Source organism: Sus scrofa, chromosome 6 (genome assembly GCF_054392235.1).
Source record: "Sus scrofa isolate SSC_HxYL_T2T_F1_AM1 chromosome 6, Sscrofa_HxYL_maternal_Yorkshire_Landrace_v2.0, whole genome shotgun sequence".
Taxonomy (NCBI): domain Eukaryota; kingdom Metazoa; phylum Chordata; class Mammalia; order Artiodactyla; family Suidae; genus Sus; species Sus scrofa.
This window is the reverse complement of record NC_139388.1, coordinates 20,500,758-20,526,754: the sequence shown is the minus strand read 5'-3', so window position 1 is coordinate 20,526,754 and position 25,997 is coordinate 20,500,758. Positions and strand designations below refer to the sequence as shown.

Here is a 25,997-nt window from a genome sequence, read left to right as displayed (position 1 = left end):
TCTGAAGTTAAGCTGACTTCTTGGCAGTTGTTTATTGACCATGAGGTTTTGAATCCTGAATATTTCTTGAGAAGGAATATTCTGAATATTATCCAGAACACTTAGGAGTATGACCACTTGTCAATGAACATTTTCCGCCTTTATCTTTGACCTCTCCTAACACCTAAAGATGACCAAATTAGCCAGAGGGCATCTGATGGCATTGATGGCAGGAAAGGAACAACAGCTCAAGTGCCAGGGAATAAGCACCTGCAGAAGCAGTCTCTGTTTTGGTTGTATTTTTTTTAAACTCACAGAAATTTATTATAATCATGTGTGGCCATCTAGTTTGTTTTATTTTGGAAATGAGGGAATGTCAAGATTATATTAGCTTTAAAGAGCAGACTTTTACAAGTGTTCATTAGTTTTGACCTTGTGTTTTCAGCACACCAATCCACTGAGAGAAGTAGTTTCTCTTTCAAATTCTAAAGCCATTGTCTTTAAATTTCCTTTTTAAAATGTGCCTCTGCCTTGTTTTCATTTTCATTAACCAACCATGATTCTTGATTTTGTCTTTACATGTGAAAGATGGGGAATAGCACAGGCTGAACTCTTTGAGCAGAAGCTGAATTCTAACACTTAGGAGAAAAAGATTGGTAGAAAAGAGAGTAAGAATGTCTTGGAATCCCATAAATTTGTCTTTTCCCAAAAGTGATTGATAAATGTTGGGAAGATATTTATTTCTCTAGGGTTTCTGTTTCAAATATGTATCCCAAAGGCTCTGTCCCTTGAGTTTCAGGGATCTTTGTTAAAGTTAAATGAAGGTAGGTTCTTTTTCCAAAAACTCAACTGGATATAAAATTAAATAAATAATTTTTACTTTTTAAATTTTGAGTTATAAGACTAAATCTTAAGAGCCTCTGGATTCTTTTTTTTTTTTTTTTTGGCTGTGCCCATGGCATGTGGAAGTTTCTAGGCCAGTGATTAACCCAAGCCATAGCAGTGCCAATGCCGGGTCCTTAACCCACTAGGCCACCAGGGAACACCGATTTTTATTTGGATGGAGGCGTGTAAGATTCAAGGTTTTTATCTTGGCCTGTTAGAAGAGTTCTTTCAGTAAATGATATTCATGTTAAAAAAAATGCGTAAGAGTTCCCATAGTGGCTCCGTGGTTAACGAACCTGACTAGTATCCCTGAGGTCATGGGTTCAATTCCTGACTCACTCAGTAGGTTAAGGATCCACTGTTGCTGTGAGCTGTGGTCTAGGTCACAGACACAGCTAGGATCTGGCATTGCTAACTCAGATCCCTAGCTTCTGTGGCTGTGGCTTAGGGCAGCAGCTGCAGCTCTGATTCGACCCCTAGCCTGGGAACCTCCATATGCTGTGGGTACGGCCCTGAAAAAAAAAAAAATGTGTAGCAGTGCATTTAATGGCGTACCAGTGGCATTGCCATATCCTAATATTTATTTCTCAGGTTTAAGTCATATGCAATTTGATAATTTCACTGCTTTGAGGCTTTTTTCTCCATTTTATGTAACATTAAAGGAACTAGTAATGTTTGACCCAGAAAAGGAGCAAATTAGGGGGAACATGGCAGTTGTCTTCAAACAACTGAAGCATTGTCTGCTGAAGAGGGGATTTGGCTCCGTTTGTGTACGTCCCAGTGCATCGAACCTGTGTGTGGAATTTACAGGGGGATGGATTTCAGTGTTGTCTATTTCAGTTCTGTCAATTCTAAGAACTATTATACTAGTCAGATCTGCTCCGAGGCTTGGCTGCCTGGAAGGGAGGGCAGTGATCAATCTTGAAATAAGGATTGGTTGAAAATCTCCTGGGTATGGACTGTAGGTTCCATTGCCAGTTGGAGAATCATGTTAGGTGGGCTATAAGGACCTGTCATGTTCTGAATTATTTACCAGGAAATAAGGGTGAGGGGAAGAAAGCAGACAGCCAATAGAGGACGAGAAAAGAGAGCTACAGCTAAGAAAGGGCACATGAATGTCCAGTATGTCTCTTCTGTCCCTTAGAGTTCTACATAGTTGACATTTTTTCTGCCAGAGACATTTAAGAAAATGTTGGCTCTCTTTCCATTAGAGTTCACTCTGTAGCACTTGAGGAATTTTTGGCATTTTTGGCGTAGTCACAGAGCCAAAAAATTACGAAAACAATTATGTTTCTGTACTAGGTCTCTGGCTAGAGACATTGAGTAGTGCTTAATCAGAAGTGTCCAGGTTGCGGGATTTAGGTGGCAGCAACAGCTTCTGTCAGTTGATCTGGTTTTCTTTCTAGTGAATTAAAAAATTCTCTTACTGTTACCTTGAACTAGACTTCAGCTACAGTAGGATTTAAGCTGAGACTATTTTCTTGTTCTGCATGTTTGGATTTGTTTTCTCAGCTTACATTTTTGTCTTGACTAGAGAAAAATGTTTCATGAACATTCTCAGCACTGGAGTTTGAACTCTTTTCACCCAGGATCCCTGATTTCCAGGGAGGGGTATGGTCACCTGGGTAAGAGCGTGAATTTTTGCTGTCAGGCCTGGATTTGATTCTCATCTCCATCATTCACCACCTTTATCACCTTAGACAAGTGACCTAACTTTTTTGGACCTCCATTTCTTCAGCTGTAAAGAGATGGTATCTAGGGTCAGTATGAGCATAAAAGAGATACTATACATTTAAAGTATTTAGTAGGTAGTAAGAGAGTAAATGGTAATTAATTCATTTTTGTGCTAGCAGTAGAGGCTTCTTTTTTTGTTATTAGGGGTCATCTTGGAATAGACATTGAGTAGTGTAGAATATGTGCTTCCTTGTTAGGATTTATTTCTACGAATAGCTCATAATGTATGAGTTATTATTAACATAGAGTTAATTCCACAGTTCTTCAAAAGGAAAGAAACCAGCAAAGAAAAGCAGGAAGGTTTAGTTTAAAAGAAGTAATACACATACACATGCCTCTGTCTTTATTTCCTTCTCCCCTCCTTTCTTTCTTTCTTTCTTTTTTTTTTTTTTTTTTTTTTTTTTGTCTTTTTGTCTTTTCTTGTGCTGCTCCCGTCGCATATGGAGGTTCCCAGGCTAGGGGTCCAGTTGGAGCTGCATCTGCCGGCCTACACCACAGCCACAGCAATGTGGGATCTGAGCCGTGTCTGCGACCTACACCACAGCTCACGGCAACGCCGGATCCTTAACCCACTGAGCAAGGGCAGGGATCGAACCCGCAACCTCATGGTTCCTAGTTGGATTCGTTAACCACTGCGCCACGACGGGAACTCCCCTCCCCTCCTTTCTAAAGGAAGAGTCAGGGATTTGAGTCTTCTACATCAACATATGCATAAAATGGCTGAGGTTATTATAGGAATGAAAAAAAAGACAAAGACTGAGGATAGAATACTAAGTGGCACCGATGGGGAGTTTACAGGGAGGAAGGACAGGAAGAGATGAAGGGAGGTGTCGGTTTAGCAGAGGGCAGAATACATTGAACCTGAACTTAGGCGATCTGGTTCTTCTAGCCTCCACTTTATCCACTCGTGGTTTGAGTGCCTCTAGGTGTATCCCTTCCCTGTTGAACAGACTAGACTCATCTCTAAGCCTCCTTGAATACCTGCGTTTCTCCTTTCTGAATCTACTTGGAAGTAAGGTACAGGTGAGTAAAGTAGTGTCATGTCCCTGAAATAGGAATTTCGAGATGGAACAATGTCAGATGTTATAGAAATAATGGAGGATAAGAACTGGGAAAAAGATATGGAGCTCAGGAGGCCAATTTGTTTAGATGAAAGGGACAGAGAAAAATCTGGGATGTAAGAGTTTCTTTGGAATGGCCTATCATGAGAGTTACTCTAAGTTTTCACGGTGACTTTGAAGATAACATAGATGGTTAATGAAACCATCTGATACACGAGGAAAATGTAATCATGTGCTTTCATCAATTACCTGTAAATTATTTGAAGACTGCTTTAGTTCAGGGTTGAAAGGAATTTGAGTAGTCTGTTGCTGGGGGAAGACAGAGCTCAATCTTCTTGTTTCTATGTAATTTTTTTTTTTTTTTTTTTTTTTTTTTTTTTTTTTTTTTTTTTTTTTTTTTTTTTTGTCTTTTGTCTTTTGTTGTTGTTGTTGCTATTTCTTGGGCCGCTCCTGCGGCATATGGAGGTTCCCAGGCTAGGGGTCTAATCGGAGCTGTAGCCACCGGCCTACGCCAGAGCCACAGCAACGCGGGATCCGAGCCGCGTCTGCAACCTACACCACAGCTCACGGCAACGCGGGATCGTTAACCCACTGAGCAAGGGCAGGGACCGAACCCGCAACCTCATGGTTCCTAGTCAGATTCGTTAACCACTGCGCCACGACGGGAACTCCTTGTTTCTATGTAATTTTAATTGCAGTTCTCACTTGAAATATTTTGTTTGTTTTTTGTAGACTTCTTGTTCCATTATGGATGGAGGGGATGATGGTAACCTTGTTATCAAAAAGAGGTTTGTATCTGAGGCAGAACTAGATGAACGGCGCAAAAGGAGGCAAGAAGAATGGGAGAAAGTTCGAAAACCTGAAGATCCAGAAGGTACATAGGCTTATAGTCTGGCATTCAACATAGTGATCTTTAATCCTGTGCAAAGTAGGTATTCACGTCTTCATTAAGTCATTAATTCTGCTGTAGAGTTGCTCCGTCGCTGGGAGCTGCCCCAGGATCCTCACATCCTTGCCCTTTGCACCTATCACACTGTCTTCCAGGAGGTTCCCCTAGTCTCTTCCATCTATACAGGTGGATCCAGGCTCTGAACAGCTGAGAGTGTTGCTACCATGTTGGGTTTGGGTGGATGCCTCATCCAGTTAACCGGCTCAGGCCGGGGCCTATTGACATTGATAGTTGGCTTTGAGAACTGCTGGCCCCTCTCTGAGGTCCAAAGGGTAGCTGTGGACTTTGAACTATTTTTGTGTTATCTTTGCCATCAGATCGTGCAGAGACTTGACTTTATCTTTAAAAATCCTTTGTGGCTCCAAAAGAATATGAAAGTATTCTAAAGTATATGTTTTGGTTTTTTTTTCCTTCTCCCTCCCTTTCTCCTGCCCCCTTTCTCTCCCTTCCTCTTTCTTTCAGAATGCCCAGAGGAGGTTTATGACCCTCGCTCTCTATATGAAAGGCTACAGGAACAGAAGGACAGGAAGCAGCAGGAGTATGAGGAACAGTTCAAATTCAGTAAGCTTCAAAAAACACAGCATCCAAGCAACTGTATAGGGCCTTTTTGGTGCACTTTTGCCTCGTGCAACACTTTCTAACTAGCCATGGAATTGTCTTGATTATCTAATCTCTAGAAGCTCATTTGGTGGAAAAGAGATAACTTTGTACCATCTAGACTACAAAGAACATTTTGTTTAGAACTCAAGAAGCCTATTTTAATTCTATGCTAATATCTAGTAGTGGGAGAGAAGCCTTGATTTTATGCCAGGTTATCTCTCCAAAAGCCACAGTGTTTACAAATTCTTTCTTCTAATCCCCTGAAGGATACACTGTTTATTAAAAAAAAAAAATCTTATTGGACTGTATTTTCTCTTTAGCCTGCTAAGTGTTCCTTGTTTAATTATTCCCTCAGAAAACATGGTAAGAGGCTTAGATGAAGATGAGACCAACTTCCTTGATGAGGTTTCTCGGCAGCAGGAACTAATAGAAAAGCAGCGAAGAGAAGAAGAGCTGAAAGAACTGAAGGAATACAGAATATCCTTTGTACTTTGAGAAAGTTGTTAGTTTTCTCACCAACATCTACGAATTTTAGTGTCTTCATAAGTAGAATGAGGGTCTTCTGCCAGGTGATCTGTAAGTTCCCTTTTGACACTGATGTTCCTATGACTCTGAATAACTGGCAGTGATGTATAGAGTTACACTGTGTGCAAGAATCTGTCAAAATCAAAAATCTAAATCCTTTAGGATTAGCTCAAGGCCTAAATCCTAATAGTACCAGGGTATTTTTGCCTTGTGGAATTAGACTCTGAGACAGATGGGCAACGCAGTAAACTTCATCCAGGGGAGAAATTGGCCTCTAAGTTTTAAAAGGAAATGTTTAGCAACTCTCCCTATAGATGTAGCCTGGTGTGTCCCCACAGAAGGGTAGAGAAAGCATCCAAGATGACTTAGCTTTGGCTCAGCATTGCCTTTCTAGCATCCACTTGAATGTCTTAATCAGCATCCCAGGTGTAACTTGGCGGAGTCACATTCTCAGTTCCATACCTCAATACCTCTACCGTCATCATACCACCCCCCACCAAACTTTTTTTTTCTCACGTGATGGTGCTCCTATACCCCCGGGCACCTGGGCCAAAAACTGCCTTCAGAATGTGCTCTAAATCTTACAGTTCTTGCTATTTCTATTGTCACCGCAGTCATTATAGAGGCTTCTCTGGACAACTATGACCATCTAATTATCTTTCTTCTGCTCTCCCCCCACCGCAATCCATTCTCCAGACAGTAGTCAAGGGGAGCTTTTGAAAATATACATAGGATCCTATCACTTTCCTGTTTGAAACACTAGTGACTTCCTGTTGCATTTAGACTTAAGTCTATATTCTTCACAAGGTCCTACAAGGCTCTGCATGATTGAGGCCAGTTCACTTCCCTGTTGTATTGTGAACTAATCTTCCTCGTGTTTGCCATTCCCAGGCCTACTGGCCTTCGTTATGTTCTTATACTGAGCTCTGTGGGTCCATTTAAAGCCTTTGTATTTGCTGTTTCCTCAGCCTAAAATGTTCTGCCCTCAGATTTTACAAGGCTAGCATTTTAATGACACTTGGATCTCAGCTCCCTACATTATAGAGACCTTCCCAAAATACTCCATCTAAAATTTCACCCACCCTTGGAGTTCCCATCATGGTGCAGCGGAAACGAATCCAGCTGGGAATCATGGGGTTGCGGGTTCACTCCCTGGCCTTGCTCAGTGGGTTAAGGATCTGGCATTGCCGTGAGCTGTGATGTAGGTTACAGACGTGGCTCCGATCTGGCGTGGCTATGGCTATGGCATAGGTCAGCAGCTACAGCTCCAATTTGAGCCTTAGCCTGGGAACCTCCATATGCTGCGGGTATGGCCCTTAAAAGACAAAAAGACAAAAAATAAAAATTTCACCCACCCTTGGAGTTCCTGTTGTGGCTCAGCGGAAACAAACCCAGCTAATCTCCATGAGGATGCAGGTTTGATCCCTGGCCCAGGAACCTCCCTGTGCCGCACTCGTAGCCCTAAAATAAATAAGATATAATTTTACCCACTCCTATCACTGACTGTAATGTCATTTTTTTTTTAATAGTCTGGGTCACTACGTAAAAGTTTTATTTTTATTTTTTTACTGAAATACAGTGATTTATAGTATTTTGTTAGTTTCTGTGGTAGAGCAAAGCGATTCAGTTTTACATTGATAGACGTTTCTTTATATTCTTTTCCATTATGGTTTGTCACAGGATATTGAATATCGTTCCATGTGCTATACTATAGCATCTTGTCGTTTATCCAGTCAATATATAATAGTTTGCATCTGCTAATCCCAAACTCCCAATCCACTCCTCTCCCAGCCCCCTTCCCTTTGGCAACCACAATTCTGTCCTCTATGTCTGTGAGCCTGTTTCTGTTTTGTACCTAGGTTCATTTGTACTACTTGAAAAATCTTAATTTATTTGCTTACTGGTTTGTTTATCTCTTTACAGCTGGAATATAAAGTAAGCTCCATAAGACACGGACTTGATCAAAACTGGTTTCCCCAGTGCTTGGCATTTAGTAGGTTCTTAGTATATATGTGAATAGATTAATGAAGGACTCATAGGAGAGGTTAAAAAAGCCACCTTAGCTTTTTACCCCAGGAGAAAGCTTAATAAGTATTTCAGGCTTTTATGTTACATAACCTCACTAGTGTGATTGAATAGGCTTTACTTCCAAGATTGGCGATATGACTGTGTGTGTGTGCTCATTGGTTTGTTTTTTTTGTTTTGTTTTTTTTTGCGGAGAGTGTGCAGTAGGTTCCATTAAAGAGGTAGGAGAAAATGTGGACATGTTCTCAGGGATTTGCTTTAAATCAGGATGATGGATGGTGATTGAGACAAGGTCGCAGCATGGTGCCACAAAACCTGCTCTGAAATGGTAGCAAAAACCTGGCTTCTAGTCCTAGTCCTCCTATGGAATTCTGGCATGATATTAAGACGGGAGTTGATGGAAAGTCGCACCACCATCCCAACTGTAGGATTGAGATTGATTCTCCTGAAGCTGCCCTCCATTCTCCATGGTGACCCCAGGATGAAATTATGCATTGATGTTTGCAGAGATGGACAGGTGATGTATTGCATTATTTCAGGCACCTGACATTTTCTCTAAGGAAAAATACATTCATTACACTCTGACTTGAATTCTCTCTTGTTTTATGTGCTTAATTTGGCAGGTAAACACATAAGACATAGTGTCTTCCAAAGCAGTGTTCTGGAGGGTATTGCTGGTATGATACGATTGTGAGAGACTGTTCAAGTTTTCAGTTCAAAGGAAAGAATGAACAGGGCAGCAGTGAGGCAAAAGAAAATTTTCTGTCCAATGTTATAGCACAACATTGAAGACACTCCAGGGGTATTAGCTTTTATTAGGAACTTGGGCAACTCTGATTGTCTAGGAAAACTGAAGTAAAGCAAGCCTTCCAACCCACTGATAGATATAATGCACTAATCCCAACATGCATATAGCCAGAGACATGTTGAGATAGGAATTGAAGGATTAGACATTTGTTTATTGAAACTGTAAATCAGAAGCTAGTTTTTGGCTTTGCTGGATTGTTGTAATATGATATATTTTATACTGTGATAATTGTGAATACAAATAAGCTGTGGATTGTGCCAATATAAACAACAGAACTCTTGTTTCCTTAGTTAAAGCAATATTTAGTAATATGTGTTTAAAAACTGTGATTTTTAAAAATGCCTCATCTAATGAATTCCTTGAGATTTTTGAGATGTGTTTGTGTATTTAAAGCATTTTACGGAGAGAGGGACTTAAGGGGAAAAAATTGCTTATGCTTTGGATGTGGATCAAAAATAATATTATTACCACCTCACCACCTGCCCCCCCAAAAGAAAAGTTTGAAGACTTTTCTTCATTTTAAAAGAATAGAAAGTGTTGGGTTTTTGTTTTAATATTATGTGTGGTTTTGTTATTATTTTTTTCCATTTTTGTTGTGTTTTTCAATGTTTAATGTTAAGAATTTTCTTTGGGGAATTCCCACTGTGGTGCAGTGGGATCGGCAGAGTCTCTGCAGTGCTAAGACACAGGTTTGATTCCTGGCCCAGCATAGTGGGTTTAAGGATCCAGTGTTGCTACGGGTGTAGCTTGGATCTGATCCCTGGCCCAGGAATTCTGTTATGCCATCGAGCAGCCAGAAAAAGAAAAAAATTTTTGAGAGTTTCTATCCTGTAACTTTGGACTTGGAGGTAAAAATCTCAGCATGCTTATAGTTTTTGGTATTCTGTTCCTAAAAGATGAAATTTTTATTTCTTTGATTTTTATTCTAAAAAAACGAACAGTATTAGCATATTATCAAAACATTAAAACATTAAATTGATGAAATTCAGTATAGTACTGAGCATTCTGCATAACCTCCATTGATTATGGCAAATACTTAAGATAACTGGTATCCATAAGAATAGAGTTAGTGCCTGAAGAGTGGTTTGAATTAGGATTTCTTAATTTCTGAAACCCGTTACTCCATTGTACAAAGTTACGTAAATAAATAGTTTAAGACCAAATACCCACAGCCCCAGCCCTTTGGGCTGATAATATGTAAAGAGATACGTTGGGCACTAGATGTCACTCTTGTACCGATAAAGCACTACGGCATCTTAAATTTAAGGAATTGCACTGTGTTCCAGTACTTAGCTCTTGACTAATAGGTTGTGAGAGCGCATGAAAGGGAAGGAGGGGAGGGGGCTGGTGGAACAAAAGAAAGTGACAGATCTTGAAAGCCAGAGATTGACATCAAGCATGAAAAATGTTACAAGTGCACTGGTTGTTTTATGCCTTTAAAACAACTTTTTGGTTCTTGTGTTGAAGATATGCAGGGGCTTCTCATTGTCTTGCACCAGTAGAGTAGGAGTTTGTTTTCATGGGATATCTACAGTTGAATGCTACTGATAGTCAGAGGACACTGTAAAATTGGCTTTTACCCTTAGGGGAGCAAAACAGATATTTTTATGTTTTCAGGAAAGTCACATTTTTTTCTGTTACATTATTCAAGATCTTTGTTTTCCCCATCAAGCATGATACTGACCATGTCTTTGGTAATAGAACGTTTTCTGGCCATACTCAGATTTTCATTGAGAATCAAAGGGGAAGAGTTTACTTCTCTGTTCTATTTTGGGCTTAATTTGTTCTCTTCCTCTGGCCACCTTCATTTCTTTTAAAATCAGCTGGATTTGATGGGCAGAATCTTTATTTCTGCGGAGGGGAGGGAATTTTTTAAAATAAGTAAGCCGAACGCTACGTGGCAGAGCTCAAGTGCCAGTGGGTTCCAGCTGTCTTCTGTCTCTCGATTTACCATTGTCCTGCTGTAGCTCTTGTTTTTGTTTAGTTTGACCCTTAACCTGTAACTCACAGTAATCTCAACAAGGTTGGAATTTCTCCAGAAAACAAGAAAGAAGTGGAGAAGAAAGTAGCTGTGAAACCCATAGAAACCAAGAACAAGTTCTCCCAGGCGAAACTGTTGGCAGGAGCTGTGAAACATAAGAGGTCAGCCCACATTTAGACAACTCAGATCTCCCTCTGACCGTGTGCTCTGAAATGCCAGAGTAATGGTAGCCGAGCAAAAGGTCACCAAAGCTTAAGTCTTGGTGAAGTTCCTTTACCTCTTTCTCCCCTACCAAATTTGGTGTCTCCTGTAGCCTTTGACTCTTGTCTCTGATGGTTCCTTCAACATAATAGCTTCTCTTCACTGGACACCTGCCATATGCCAGGCATTATGTTAATTTAGCTTTCCATGCATGATCTCTTTTATTCCTCTCAGCCAGTCTTTGAAGCACAAGTTGTTATTATCAGACGAAGAGACTGAGAATCTCAGAGGTTGAGAACCTTTTTGTCCAAGGTCACAAAGTAATGGGAAAGGTGGAGTTCAGTATTTGAGTATCTATGTTTCTAGGGGAAACAAGGCAGCACGTTCTAGGAAGGATTTATATAGGGCGTAGTGAGAGCAGGGAGGAGGAAACCCGGAACTCTCCCTGGAGAGGATACGTGTGCTCATATTGGGGAAAGGCTTTAGAAAGGAAAGTTTGATTAGGTAGGATGACTGGGGCTTAGAGAGGCAGATGGGGAGAGCAGAGCATCCCAGGCAGGGGCAGAGCTGCCGCAAAGGCACTGTGGCCTGTAAGAACATGGTAGCTTTGACAAGGGTACACACCAGGCTGGGGCTCTGCTTAATTGATGTGGGGTGGCAGCACTGCCTAGATGTTTTGGTAAGTTCTTTGTTATGTTTGTTTCTCCCTTTCCAAATCCTGAAATGGCACCAAAGTGATTCAATCTGGTGATTTCAATTTGATTGACCTTCTTTACTGCAGGCAAAATGATGTTAAGATTTAAGTGCAGTCTATTAGGAAAATCATGTATTTTGGCGACCAGCCACATGTTTTGAAGGGAGTGCCCTGATGCAGTTCTGTGGTTTGGCACACCATCCCTCTGCTGATGTTCCTAGGAGCGTTGTTTATGTGTAAAAATGTTGTCACAGTATAACAGCAAACGGGAGGGTATCAGTGGCCTGGAAGGGGCCAGTTACCCAAGGCATGAATTATTCCTTTCAAGTTTTCATACAAGCTCTCTTGCCTGGCCCGGCATCTTTAAGGATTTGGACCTGGGTTCGTTTTACTGGACTGTACTGAGAATGGGTTCTGTAGAAGGCATTTAGCTACCTCTCAACCGTGTCTTGCTGCTAGCAGAATGGGTGTTAAATAAGTATCTTTCTTGCTTAGTCCTTAGATCACTTTTTATTGGATCGTCCTTTATTGTTGTTTTGTGTAACAAGGTGATAAATTAGTCTCCTGGGGCAGGAGTTCCTAATCGACCCAGCCTCGGGTTTATTAGAATCACCTGGAAGTTTGTTACTGCTGTGCCTCATACTGATTCTGGCTCAGTAAGTTTGGAGTGAGGTCCACGAGTCTAATTTTTAAAGTTCCATGGATGATTCTGGTGCTTGGTGAAAGTCTGATGCCTGGTGTGTGTGTTGTGAAGCATAATAATAAAACAGGCACCTGGGAACCTATCACTGAACTCAAGACCCAGAGCATTGAGAACGACACTGGGTCAGCCTTCTGTGCTCGTCTCCTTTCTGTGTCCCTGCCTTGCCATCCCTACGCCACTTTCCCAGATCTAGTTTATCATTCTTTTGACTTTCTTTACTTTCTGTAGTTTGGGGTTTTTTTTTTTTTTGGCTACCTGTATAGGTATCCATAAACAATAAATTAGTGTGCTTGTTTTTGAACTTTATAAAAATGATTTTCATTATATACACAACCTTTTATTTGATTTTTCATTCATTGTTTATGTGTCGGAAACAATTGTGTGTGTGTGTGTGTAGAGCTGTAATTTATTTACTTTCACTGCTGTATAACAGTGTGTTATCTGAGATACCAGAATTGGTTAGTCTTCTGTGGATGAATGTTTGAATTATGACAGGTGGTGCTAATAGGTCAAGGACATGTTTTGTTACATATGTGCATATATTTCTCTAGAGCTGTGTACAATATGGTAGCCCCTGGCCCCCTGTGGCTATCTATTTTTATTTATTTATTTATTTATTGCTTTTTAGGGCTGTTCCCAGGGCATATGGAAGTTCCCAGACTAGGGGTCTAATCGAAGCTACAGCTTCTGGCCTACATCACAGCTATAGCAACGCCAGATCTGAGCCGCATCTGTGACCTGCACCACAGCTCACAGCAACACTGGAACCTTAACCGCACTGAGCGAGGCCAGGGATTGAACTTACAACCTCGTGGTTCCTAGTTGGATTTGTTTTCCGCTGTACCACAAAGGGAACTCCACACCTGTGGCTATCTAAATTTAAATTGATCAAAACTAAATGGGAAGTTCCCTGGTGTCCTAGGGAGGATTCCTGGTTAAAGATCTGGTGGTGTCACTGCTGTGGCACAGGTTTGATGCCTGACCCAGAAACTTCTTCATGCCATCGTTGTGGCCAAAAATAAAATTTAAATAAATAAATAAATAAATAAAAGTAAATGAAATTTAAAAACCAGTTCTCTGGCCACACTAGTCACATTTTAACTGTTACATGGCTGCATGTGGCTAGTTGCTCTACTGGACAGCACAGATACAGCCATATAGTGATTTATGAAACAGTGTCTCCTTCGAGCCTTAATTTGTCTTTTCCTATTAACAGATGTCATTGACATATTTCATATGTTGATTTGCCATTCATGTGTCCTATTCTATGAAAGGTCTTTTCATTTATATAACCATTTTTCTACTGGGTTATTTGTATTTTTCTTATTGATTCATAGGGTTTTTTAGCTGCACCTGCAGCATGCCGAAGTTCCCGGGCCCGGGGTTGAACATTGCCATAGCAGTGACAATGCTGGATCCTTAACCACTAGGCCATCAGGGAACTCCATGTACTTTTATTCTTATTTTGACTGTTTTAAGTAGAGGGTAGTCTCTGCTTTATTAGTCTTTTTGGAGATCTTTGGATTTACTTATCCCTGTTTTTTCTATTTCATTAATTTTTGCTCTATAGTATCTGCTATGTTTTCTCTTTGCTTTTTTTAAGCCTATATTTTTATTATTTATATTATAAATGACTGTCAGATACCTATTTAATTTTCAGCCCTTTTTTCAATTATAGACAGCTAAAGCTATAGCTTTTCCTTGGTTTTCATTGTATACAATTTTGTTTCCAGCTAAGTATTTTTAAATATCCATTATGATTTCTTTCTTGACTCATGAATTAGAAACATTTTTTAAAAATTTCCAAGCATGCTGAGGTACTTTAACCATATTTCATTGGTTCTAAGATGAACCTTTTTCCTTCCCCATTTTAATACCTTGTAATCAGTGGTGTCTCAGAGTCTATGGAATATAATACTGTGTTATCGATTTCTACCCTAATGGCATTGTGGTTTGTATGTACTGATTCTTTTGAAATTGCTTTAGATTTGCTTCGTGACCTATTCCTAAGGTTGATTTTTGTGTGTTCAAAGTGAGCTTGAGGAGAATCTGTTTTGTAATTGTTTGTCTGGGTTCTCTGTAGGTACAACAAAACAAAGTTGTTCGTTGTGTGGTTCAAATCTTGTGTCTTTACGTATTTATTTGCTTGTTCTATCAATACCTGAGGGGAATATTTGGAAATCTCCCACTATAGTAATGGCTTTTTTCTTTCTTTCTTGGCTTTTTAAGGCCGCACCCATGGCATATGGAAGTTCCTAGGCTAGGGGTCCAATTGGAGTTACAGCTGCCGGCCTACACCATAGCCACAGCAACTCGGGATCCTAGCTGCACCTGTGACCTACACCATAGCTCATCGTAACCAACGCTGGATCCCCGACCCTCTCATCAAGGCTAGGGATCAAACTCACATCCCCATAGATACTAGTCAGATTCATTTCTGCTTCCACCACAACAGGAACTCCAGTAATGGCTTCTTGATTTTTCTTCAGAGTTCTGTTGAACATAATGTATTTTTAAGCTCTTTAATTAGAAACATACATATTGGTGGAGTTCCCTGGTGGCCTAGTGGTTAAGAATCCGGTGTTGTCATTGCTGTGGCTCCTGTTTGATCAGTGGCCTGGTAACTGCCACATGCCGAGAAACAAATAAAAGGGAGAAGCATACGTATTCAGAACTATTATTTCTTCATAATGGATTAAACTTTGTTTCACTGTAAACTAACCTCCTTTAACTCTTGGAATGCTTTTGGACTTAAAGAGTCTATTTTAAATAGCTGAGTTAAAATTTAGTCTGTTAATCTCTTTTTATAGGTAGGTTTGGATTTAGTAGGATTTTCTATATAGTTTCTACTTTCTTAATTACTTGTCATTTTACTAAAATTTTTTCACTTGTATTCTTTTTAGAAAAATTGAATATGATTTTAAAATCTATTCTTCTTTTCTTTCTGCTATTTTTGATTTATGTATTTTATTTATTTCTTTTAGTGGCTAACCTTGCAGTTTATCAGGAATACTTAGCGAAACCTTAAGTAAAGAGCTCTCTTACTTTCCTACAAAATTATGCATGGACCTTAGAACTTTTAGCTACAATCGTCTTCCTTCCTTACATGCTACTACTGTCCAGAACTTTGGTATAGTCATATTTAACACCACAAATTAGGTTTTTTCCGCCTTCTTTTTGGCCATGCCCGTGGTATGCAGAAATTCCCAGGCCAGGGATTAAACCTGTGCCACAGCAGTGACTCAAGCCCACAGTGGTGGCAACACTGGATCCTTAACCCACCACACCACAAGGGAACTCTAGATGTTGTTTTTCTATACAATGTTTGTTTAGATTTGTATCTTCCAGTTTCCTTGTTCACTATCCCTTCCTCTTTGAAGTGCGTTTATCTTTTTATGACTGCGCTAAGTTGTCTATTAGGTAAGAATTTTACAAACAGTACTTATATTAGTGATAACAGTGGCGCTGGAGAGCACTGTGCCTTCTCCAGGCTGCATGACAAGAAAAGTACGTTCTTTAGATGTTCTTTTAGTGAAGGTCTTTTGGGTGACTTTCAGAATCTCTAGCATGTCACTAAAGATACTCTTTTCAATCTTTGATAACTGAATTTTGGGCATTTATATCCATGTCCAGATTTTTTTTTTTTTTTTTTTTTTGTCTTTTGTCTTTTGTCTTTTTAGGGCTGCACCAGCAGTGTATGGAGGTCCCCAGGCTAGGAGTCGAATTGGAGCTACAGCTGCCAGCCTACAGCACAGCCATAGCAACACAAGATCCGAGCTGTGTGTGCGACCTTCACCATAGCTCACGGCAACGCTGGATCCTTAACCCACTGAGCAAGGCCAGGGATCGAACCTGCAGCCTCATGGTTACTAGTCAGGTTGGTTAACCACTGAGCCACGACGGGAACTCCATGTCCAGATATTTTTCAAATCCATTTGTGGTTCTAACCAGGATGAATCAGGACAACGAAGAATCTGACGTTTAGGCAATGCTTGAAGATGTAATGCTTCATCCCCTAAACTGGTCAGGGGTTTAAATTGTCTTCATAGCAATAATATAACTGGAAGGAGATTAAGAACCTGAAATGAAGACTTTCCATTTCACATCATGAACCTGAAATGAAGACTTCATTTCACATTATCCCAGCTCCTCGATGAGGCCTGAGACCCACAAAAATGGTCATGGGAGCTTCTGATTCCCAAAGCTTTGGTTCCCAAGATTGGATGTGGCTCAAATCACCGTATTTTTTTGTTACAGTTCAGAGAGTGGCAACAGTGTGAAAAGACTGAAATCGGACCCTGACCCAGATGACAAGAATCAAGGTGGGTGGCAGCTTTCATTTTGTTCTCTACTCACAGCACATGAACCATATAGTACAGCCTGAAATGCATTATATCTGTGGAGACATAGCGTATCGCTAAGCAAACCTACCTAAACTTGACTTTCCAAACCATTTCAGACTATGTAGGACTTACGCCTGGGAGTATGTCAGCTACCCTACAAAGTAATACGTTAGAAACCAGTGGAACTGATAAATGACAATTGTGCTCTCCCAGGAGTGTTTACAAAGCCAAAGCTCTGGTCATATCACCTATGTTCACAAAGGGTTTTTCTCTGTCTCCCTTAAATGTCAAGTTTCTTGATTTCACCTGGCTGGCTGCCAGTGAGAGGTAAAATGCCCAGCTCTTGCTGTTGGTTGAATTGGGTGGAGCCTAGCTGCTAAATACAGTTTCTAAGAGTACTCCTTCTTTGGTGGTTACTTTTATTTTTTAAATTTTTTATTTTTTAGTAGTTACTTTTATGTGATCAAATCTGGTATTGTATTGAATGGCCCAAAGTTATAAGTGAAGGTGAGTGTTACTGGGGTCTAAATCAAGGGATGAGAAATTCAAGAGTTTTCAGTTCTAATCCTGACTCCAGTGGGATTGAGACTCTGAGCTAAACTCTGAGTCATCTAAAAACAGGGCTTACATGTATTTCTCTTTCCAAAAAGTAATGAATATTTTAAAATGTATATTTATTGAACTCCAATAATGGGCTATTTCTAATATTTTTTTGCTCTAGAATTTACTTCTAAAAATATTTAGTGGAGTTCCTGCGGTGGCGCAGTGGTTAACGAATCCAACTAGGAACGATGAGGTTGCGGGTTCGATCCCTGGCCTTGCTCAGTGGGTTAAGGATCCGGCGTTGCCGTGAGCTGTGGTATAGGTGGCAGACGCGCTCGGATCCGGCATTGCTGTGGCTCTGGCGTAGGGCGGTGGCTACAGCTCCGATTCGACCCCTAGCCTGGGAACCTCCATATGCCTCGGGAGTGGCCCAAGAAATGGCGAAAAAGACAAAAAGAGAAAAGAAAAAAAATTTAGTGAAGAGCCACTCTTCTACCTATAATGTTCTCTTCCATTCAATTCTCCTTACAAAGGGAAGCAGTATTATACATTTCTTCTGTATATGTCCAGAGATATTCTATGCTATGTAAAAGCAATTAAAAATAATTCTTTTTTAAAGAGTATTTTATTATACATAATTTAAAACATATTCAAATGTGGAGAAAATAGTGTAATGAGCCCCCATAATGTTGCTTGAACAATTTTTTTTCTTTATTTGCCACATTTATTTGCATTTCTTTTTTTAAATACATAGTTCTCTTTTTAAATTAAAGTATATTTGATTTGCAATGTTGTGCCAATCTCTGCTGTACAGCAAAGTGACATATATATGCATTCTTTTTTATATTCTTTTCCCTGATGGTCTATCCCAGGAGGTTGGATTTGGTTCTCTGTGCTATACAGTAGAACCTTGTCGTTCACCCTTTCTAAATGTAATAGTTACATCTACTAACCTCAAACTCCCGGTCCATCCCTCTTCCTCTCCCCTCTCCTGAGGCAACCACAAGTCTGTTCTCTGTGTCTGTGAGTCTGTTTCTGTTTCATAGATATGTTCACTTGTGCCATATTTGAGATTCCACAAATAAGTGGTACATCGTATTTGTCCTCTTCTTTCTGACTTACTTCATTTAGTATGATAATCTCTAGTTGCATCCATGTTGCTGAGAATAACATTATGTCATTCTTTTGTGGCTGAGTAGTATTCCATTGTATACATGTGCCACATCTTAATCCATTCATCTCTTGGTGGACATTTAGGTTGTTTTCATGTCTTGCCTATTGTGAATAGTGCTGCAGTGAACATAGGGGTGCATGAATCTTTTTGAATTATAGTTTTGTCTGGGTGTATTCCCAGGAGTGGGATTGCTGGATCATAGTTCCATAGTGGTTGTACCAATTTGCGGTCCCACCAACAGTGTAGGAGGGCTCCCTTTTCTCCACATGCTCTCCTGCATTTGTTATTTGTAGACTTATTAGTGATCGCCTTTCTGACCAGTGTGAAGTAGTACCTCTTTGTAGCTTTGGTTTGCATTTCTCTAATAATGAGTGATGTTGAGCATTTTTTCTTGTGCCTACTGGCCATCTGTATGTCGTCTTCGGAGAAATGTCTATTTAGGTCTTCTGCCTAACTTTTCTTTTTCCCCCCCATTTAAAAAAATTATAGTGTAGTTGATTTACAGTGTTGTGCCAATTTCTGCTGTATAGCAAAGTGACCCAGTCATACATATGTAAACATTCCCTTTCTTATATTATCTTCCATCATGTTCTGTCCCAAGAGACTGGATATATAGTTCCCTATGCAATACAGTAGGACTTCATTGCATATCTATTCTAAATGTAACAGTTTGCATTAACTAACCCCAAACTCCCAGTCCATTCCACTCTCTTCCCCTTCGGCAACCACAACTCTGTTCTCTATGTCCGTATGTTTCTGTTTTGTAGATAAGTTCATTTGTGCCATATTTTACTGTTTTATTTTATTTATTTGTTTATTTATTTATTTTGCTTTTAATGGCCACACAAGGGGCATATGGAAGTTCCCAGACTAGGGGTCTAATTGGAGCTACAGCTGCTGGCCTATGCCACAGCCACAGCAACCTAAGATCTGAGCCATGTCTGCAGCCTACACCACAGCTCATAGCACCCCCAGATCCTTAACCCACTGAGCGAGGCTGGTTACTAGTCGAATTCGTTTTTGCTGCGCCACAACGGGAACTCCAGGATTTTTGTATTTCTACGGTATCAGTTGAGATTTCTTACTTGTTTATTTGGATTTTCTTTTTTTTCTTGGTGAACCTGGCCAGAGGTTTGTCAATTTTTTTTTACCCTTTCAAAGAAACAGCACCTGGTTTTATTAATTTTTTTCCCGATTTTAAAAAAATCTCTGTTTTATTTATTTCCTCTCTGATCTTTATGATTTCCTTCCTTCTGCTGACTTTAGATTTTATTTGTTCTTATTCTTTCAGGTGGTAGGTTAGGTCGTTGATTTGAAATTTTTCTTCTTTTTTGAGGAAAGCCTGCATTGCTATGAACTTTGCTTTAAGAACTGCTTTTGTAGCATCCTATAGATTTTGTATGGTTGTATATTCATTGTTGGTAGTCTCAAAGTATTTTTAATTTCCTTTTGCTTTCTTTGTTGACCCATTGGTTTTTTAGTAGCATGTTGTTTAGTCTCCATGTAGCCTTTTTTTCTCATTTCTTTTCCTGTGGTAATTTCTAGTTTTGTGCCATTGTGGTCAGAGAAGATGCTTAAAATAATTTCTATCCTTTTTTTTTTTTGGCTTTTTAGCATCCCCCCCCCCGCCCCCGGCATATGGAGGTTCCCAGGCTAGGGGTCAAACCAGAGCTACAGCTGCTGGCCTATGTCACAGCCACAGCAATGCCAGATCCGAGCCTCATCTGCAACCTACACCACAGCTCACAGGCCTTAACCCACTGAGCGAGGCCAAGGATTGAGCCCTCAACCTCATGGTTCCTAGTCAGATTGTTTCCATTGTTTCCATTGTGCCATGATGGGAACTCCAATTTCTGTACTCTTAAATTTGTTGAGGTTAGTTTTGTGCCCTAGTATGTGGTCAGTCCTAGAGAATGTTCCATGTGCACTTGAAGAGAATGTGTATTTTGGTTTTTTGGATGTAATATCCTGTTCTGTTGTGTCGTAGGAACTCTGTTACCTCATTGATTTTCTGTGTAAAAGATCTGTTCATTGATCTGAATGGTGTCTTAGTCTCTTGCTGCTATTATTGTATTCCCATCAATTTTGAAATGTCTGTTAGTATTTGTTTTGTGTATTTGGGTGCTCATATATTAGTTGACTAGTGTGAAATCCTCTCTTATATTGACTTTTTTTTATCATTTTATAGTGTTCCTCTTTATCTTTCCTTATGGCCTTTGTTTTAAAGTCTCTTTTTTCTGATATGAGTATTATAACTCCTGCTTTCTTGTGCTTTCAGTTTGCTTGAAATATCTTTTTTCCATCGCCTCACTTTCAGTCTGTGTTCATCCTTTGCCCTAAGGGTCTCTTGTAGGCAGCATATTGTAGGCTTTTGTTTTTTAATCCAGTCTGCCACTCGGTGTCTTTTGATGGGAGCATTCAGTCCATTGACATTTAAGGTAATTATTGATACATGTGTATTTATTGCCATTTTAACCTTGTTGTCCCATTAATTCTATATTTCTTCTTTTTTTCTTTTTCTTTTGTTGGAGGATATCCTTTTATTTTATGCTTGTGTTCTCTACTTTTTGATTTTTTGTGAAGGTATTGTTTGTTTTTGATTTGTAGTTGCCCTGTTCTAGTATGTTAACTCCTTCCTATATCTGCTTGATTTAGACTCAAAAGAATCTAGGAGTTGTTTTCCTCATTGACCCATTGCTTTTTTAGTACCTTGTGGTACAGTGGGTTAAGGATCCAGAGCTGTCACTGCAGTGGCCCAGGTTGCTGCTATAGCATGGGTTCAATCCTTGGCCCTGAAATTTCCACATGCCACAGGTGTGGACAAAAAAAAAAGTCTACATTTTCTTACTCTCCTTTCCCACATTTTATGATTTTCATGACCCTTTTTACATCTTCATGTTTATCCTTTTGCTGTTCCTCGTGTTTATCATCACTTCCACAAATAGTTTTTCTTTCCTTTAAAAAAATTTTAATGAATGCACTCGTGGCATATGGAAGTTCCTGGGCTAGGGAATCAGAGCCACAGCTACCACCTACACTGCAGCTGCAGCAATACCAGGTCCTTTAACCCACTGCACTGGGCTGGGGATTGAACCCTCAACTCTTTAGCAACCTGAGCTGCCTGCATTCAGAATCTTAAGCCACTGCACCACAGCAGGAATTGCTTTTTTTCCCAGTTTGATCTGTATACTGGCTTATTTAAGTGACTGCTTTCCAATTTTGATTTCCTCCTTCCTATATCTTTTTGCTTCTTTACTCTTTAGAGGAAACACTTCAATATTTCTTTTAGGATAGGTCTAATATTGCTATATTCTTTAGTTTTTGCTTGTCTGAGAAACCTATAGTGAGTATTATAAGTTGCAGATTTTTCCTTTTCAGAACTTTGAATATATCTTGCCACTCCCTTCTGGTCTGTACTGTTTCTATAGAGAAATTATGTGGGTTCCCTTGTAATTAACTCTCTGTTTTTCTCTTGCTGCCTTTAGAATGCTTTCTTTATCTTTAACTCTTGCCATTTGTATTATAATATGTCTCTGTATAGGTCTGTTTGGGTTTATCTGGTTTGGAACCCTCTGTGCTTCCTATATGTGGATATCTGTGTTCTTTATATTTGGGAAGTTTTTTAGCCATAATTTCTTCAAATATATTTTCAGTCCTGTTTCCTTGTTCTCCTTCTGGAATCCCTATTATGCGTAGATTGGCACTTTTTTTGTGTGTCTTTTTTTTTGTTTTTTTTTTTTTTGCCATTTCTTGGGCCGCTCCCGTGGCATATGGAGGTTCCCAGGCTAGGGGTCTAATCAGAGCTGTAGCTGCCAGCCTACGCCAGAGCCACAGCAACGCGGGATCCGAGCCACATCTGCAACCTACACCACAGCTCACGGCAATGCCGGATCGTTAACCCACTGAGCAAGGGCAGGGATCGAACCCGCAACCTCATGGTTCCTAGTCGGATTGGTTAACCACTCTGCCATGACGGGAACTCCAGATTGGCACTTTTTTTTTGGGTCTTTTTTTTTTTTTAGGGCCACACCCACGGCATATGGACATTCCCAGGTTAGGGGGTCTAATCGGAGCTGTGGCCACCGGCCTATGCCAGAGCCACAACAGCACCTGATCCGAGCCATGTCTGCGACCTACACCACAGCTAACGGCAATGCCAGGGCTCGAACCTGAAACCTCATGGTTCCTAGTTTGATTCATTAACCACTGAGCCATGATGGAAACTCCAGATTGGCACTTTTTATATTATTCTATAGATCTCTTATATTGCCTTCATTTTTTTTTTTTAATTTGGTTTTCTCTCTGCTGTCCCGATTGGGTGATTGCCATTATTCTGTTTTCCAAGTCACCTATTTGTTCCTCTGTATTATTCATCCTGCTAGTCATTGCCTTTAGGTGAGCTTTCATCTCTGCAAATGACTTTTCCAGTTCGTTTTGGCTCCTCTCATGGTTTCTAATTTCTTTCTGTCAATAGCCTTTCCTAATTTGTTCAGTATTTTCAGCGCTTCCATTTTGAATTCGGCATCTATTAGACTGTTCCTTCAGGGGAATTCCCCTGTTCTTTTGACTGGAAGTGGTTCCTCTACTTCTTCATTTTGCTTATATTTCTCTTACTGTGAGTTTAGGGGAAACAACTATCTACTGTAATCTTGGAGGGCTATTTATATGTGGGAACGTTCCTGGGTAGCTTGTGTGGGTTTGCTGTTTTTTTGGTGTGAGCACTGCTTTTGGTTTAGATACTTGCTGTTTCTCCTTGGCATGTGCATGGCCTCTGTGCGCTTCCAAGGAGGTGGGATTGATGGGCAGTGCCCGGTCGTGGGACCCTTGGTGGTGGAAGGCAGGACCCACCTCTGCAGTCTGAAATGGCAGTAGTGTCTTTTCCACCTGTGGAGAAAGGAGTTCCTGTGGCAGTCTTGTTTCCCTTCTCTCCTACTCCCCAACAATGGTGCTTGCTTCTCTGGCGATCCCAGGCCTCCTCCGTACTCCCTCAGCTGTGACACACCACACCCTAACCCCTCATTCTGTTTCCACACAGCCAGCCCTGGTCTCCTCACCAGGTTTGATCTCTGAAGCCTCAGCCTCAGCACCCAGACCCCCACCTGCCTTAGCAGATACACATCTCAGGCTGGGGTGTGCCAGGAGGCAACAGTGACCATCTGTCTAGCTCTCTTTCCACTTTGCCCTCCTCAGACAGGCTGCCATGCTTTTCTCAGGCTTTGAAGCTCCCTTCTGCCCCAGCTAGTCAGAGGACCTCCCAGTGTATGGAAACCTTTCCTCCCAGGGCTGCTGGTCCCATCCCGATTGCTTTTTCTCTCTTCTCTCTCTCTTTTTACCTTTTGTTCTACCCATTTATGTGGAGAGTTTCTTGTCCTTTTGGAAGTCTGAGGTCTTCTGCTAATGTTCAGTAGATGTTTTGTGAGAATTGTTCTACATGTCCGTGGGGGGGGGAGGAGTTGTTCTATATTTTTAAAAGAAGGTGAACTCCACATCCTGCTCTTCTGCCATCTTGGTCCAGTCACTTCCACAATTTTTTTTTTTTTTAGAAATTTATTTTATTCATGTACTTTTCTTTTTAAAAATTATTTCCCCAGTATGATTTTTTTTTTCCTTCTGTATGGTATGGTGACCCAGTTACACACACATGTATACATGCTATTTTCTCACATTGTCATGCTCCATCATAAGTGACTAGACATAGTTCCCAGTGCTACACAGCAGGATCTCATTGCTCACCCATTCTGAAGGTGATAGTTTGCATCTTTTAACCCCAAGCTCCCCATCCCACCCCACTCTCTTCCCCTTCCCCTTGACAACCACAAGTTTATTCTCCAAATCCATGATTTTCTTTTCTTAGCAAAAGTTCATTTGTGCCTTATATTAGATTCCAGGTATAAGTGATATCATATGGTGATTGTCTTTCTCTTTCTGACTTACTTCGCTCAGTATGAGAGTCTCTAGTTCCATCCATGTTGCTGTAAATGGCATTATTTCGTTGTTGTTTTTTTATGGCTGAGTAGTATTCCATTGTGTATATATACCACATTTTCCTAATCCAATCGTTTGTCAGTGGACATTTGGGTTGTTTCCATGTCTTGGCTATTGTGAATAGTGCTGCCATGAACATGCGGGTGCATGTGTCTTTTTCAAGGAAAGTTTTGTCCAGATATATGCCCAAGAGTGGGATTGCTGGGTCATATGGTAGTTCTATGTATAGTTTTCTAAGGTACCTCCATACTGTTTTCCATAGTGGTGGTACTAGCTTGGGTGGTTGTATTCCCACCAACAGAGCAGGAGGGTTCCCTTTTCTCCACACCCCCTCTAGCATTTGTTATTTATGGACTTATTAATGATGGCCATCCTGACTGGTATGAGGTGGTATCTCGTAGTGTCGATTTGCGTTTCTCTAATAATCAGTGATGTGGAGCATTTTTTCATGTGCTTGTTGGCTATCTGTATATCTTCCTTGGAAAAGTGTCTATTCAGGTCTTTTGCCTATTTTTCCATTGGGTTGTTGGCTTTTTTGCTGTTGAGTTGTATAAGTTGCTTGTATATTCTACAGATTAAGCCCTTGTCTGTTGCATCATTTGAAACTATTTTCTCCCATTCTGTAAGTTGTATTTTTGTTTTCTTTTTGGTTTCCTACTTCAACAGTTTTTAACATATCGAATCTTATTTTGTTTATACCTCCCTCTATAGGGTTTTTGTTTTTTTGTTTTTGGTCATGCCTACAGCATGCAGAAGTTCTAGGCCAGGGACTGAACCCCATCCACGGCAGTGAAAAAATAGAATCCTTAACTACTAGGCTACCAGGGAACTCCTATCAACTGTAGTATTTTGAGGCAAATTCCAAACATCAGATTGTTTCATTCATAATTCCTCTATATGTTTCCCTAAAAAATAAGGATTCCTTTTTGTTTACACGTAATTACAATACCATTATCATACCTGAAATAATTACAATAATTTCTAAAGGTTATCAAATATCAAATTTGTATTTATTTTCCTCAGTTTTCTCATAATTTTTTTTCTAGACAATTGGTTTTTTAAAAATCAGGATCCAAGAATGGATTTGACCTTGTATTTAGCATAGCTAAAAATTAATGATTAATTATAATTCACATACCATAAGCTTGACCCTTTTAAAGGTTATAATTCAGGAGTTCCTGTTGTGGTTCAGCGGAAACAAATCTGCCTAGCATCCATGAGGACAAAGGTTTGATCCCTGGCCTCACTCAGTGGGTCAGGGATCTGTCATTGCCATAATCTGTGGTGTAGGTTGCAGATGCAGCTCAGATCCTGTGTTGCTGTGGCTGTGGCTGTGATAGGCAACTGTAACTCTGATTTGACCCCTAACCTGGGTACTTCCATAAAGAAACCCCATCCATTAGCAGTTACTCTTCATTCTTCCCTCTTCCCAGCCACTAGCCACTTCTAACTTAATTTCTGTCTCTATAGATTTGCTTTTTCTGGACATTTTATATAAGTGAAATCACGCAAAATATGGCCTTTTATGTTTGACTTCTTTTCACTTAATCCAATGTTTTTAAAGTTCATCCATGTTGTGGCATTTATCAGTAATTTTTATAGCTGAGTAATATTCCATTTTGGTATAATAAACCACATTTTTTTCTGCTTATCAGTTGATGAGTATTTGGTTTGTTTCTGTTTTGGGGCTTTTATGAACCATGCTGCTGTGAACATTCATGTACAAGTGTTTGTATGAACAACTGATTTCATTTCCCTTGGGTATATACCTAGGAGTGGAATTGCTGGATCATATGTTAAATCTATG

The 25,997-nt window shown here is 40.1% G+C and overlaps 1 protein-coding gene across 3 annotated transcripts in view; it reads left to right on the top strand.

The window, feature by feature from the left end:
• PSME3IP1 (proteasome activator subunit 3 interacting protein 1) overlaps positions 1-25,997 on the top strand; it is a 56,714-nt gene that overhangs the window by 8,238 nt on the left and 22,479 nt on the right. Inside the window, exons 2-7 of one of the 3 annotated variants that reach the window (XM_084959857.1) lie at positions 3,488-3,621; positions 4,392-4,533; positions 5,071-5,169; positions 5,564-5,686; positions 10,576-10,708; positions 16,403-16,467. In XM_084959857.1, coding sequence (XP_084815983.1) covers positions 4,407-4,533; positions 5,071-5,169; positions 5,564-5,686; positions 10,576-10,708; positions 16,403-16,467 — 547 coding nt within the window. In that variant the 5' untranslated portion in view covers positions 3,488-3,621; positions 4,392-4,406. Of the gene's footprint in view, positions 1-3,469; positions 3,622-4,391; positions 4,534-5,070; positions 5,170-5,563; positions 5,687-10,575; positions 10,709-16,402; positions 16,468-25,997 lie in introns of all 3 variants that reach the window. The other 2 variants (XM_084959858.1, XM_084959856.1) reach the window with 2 other exon arrangements.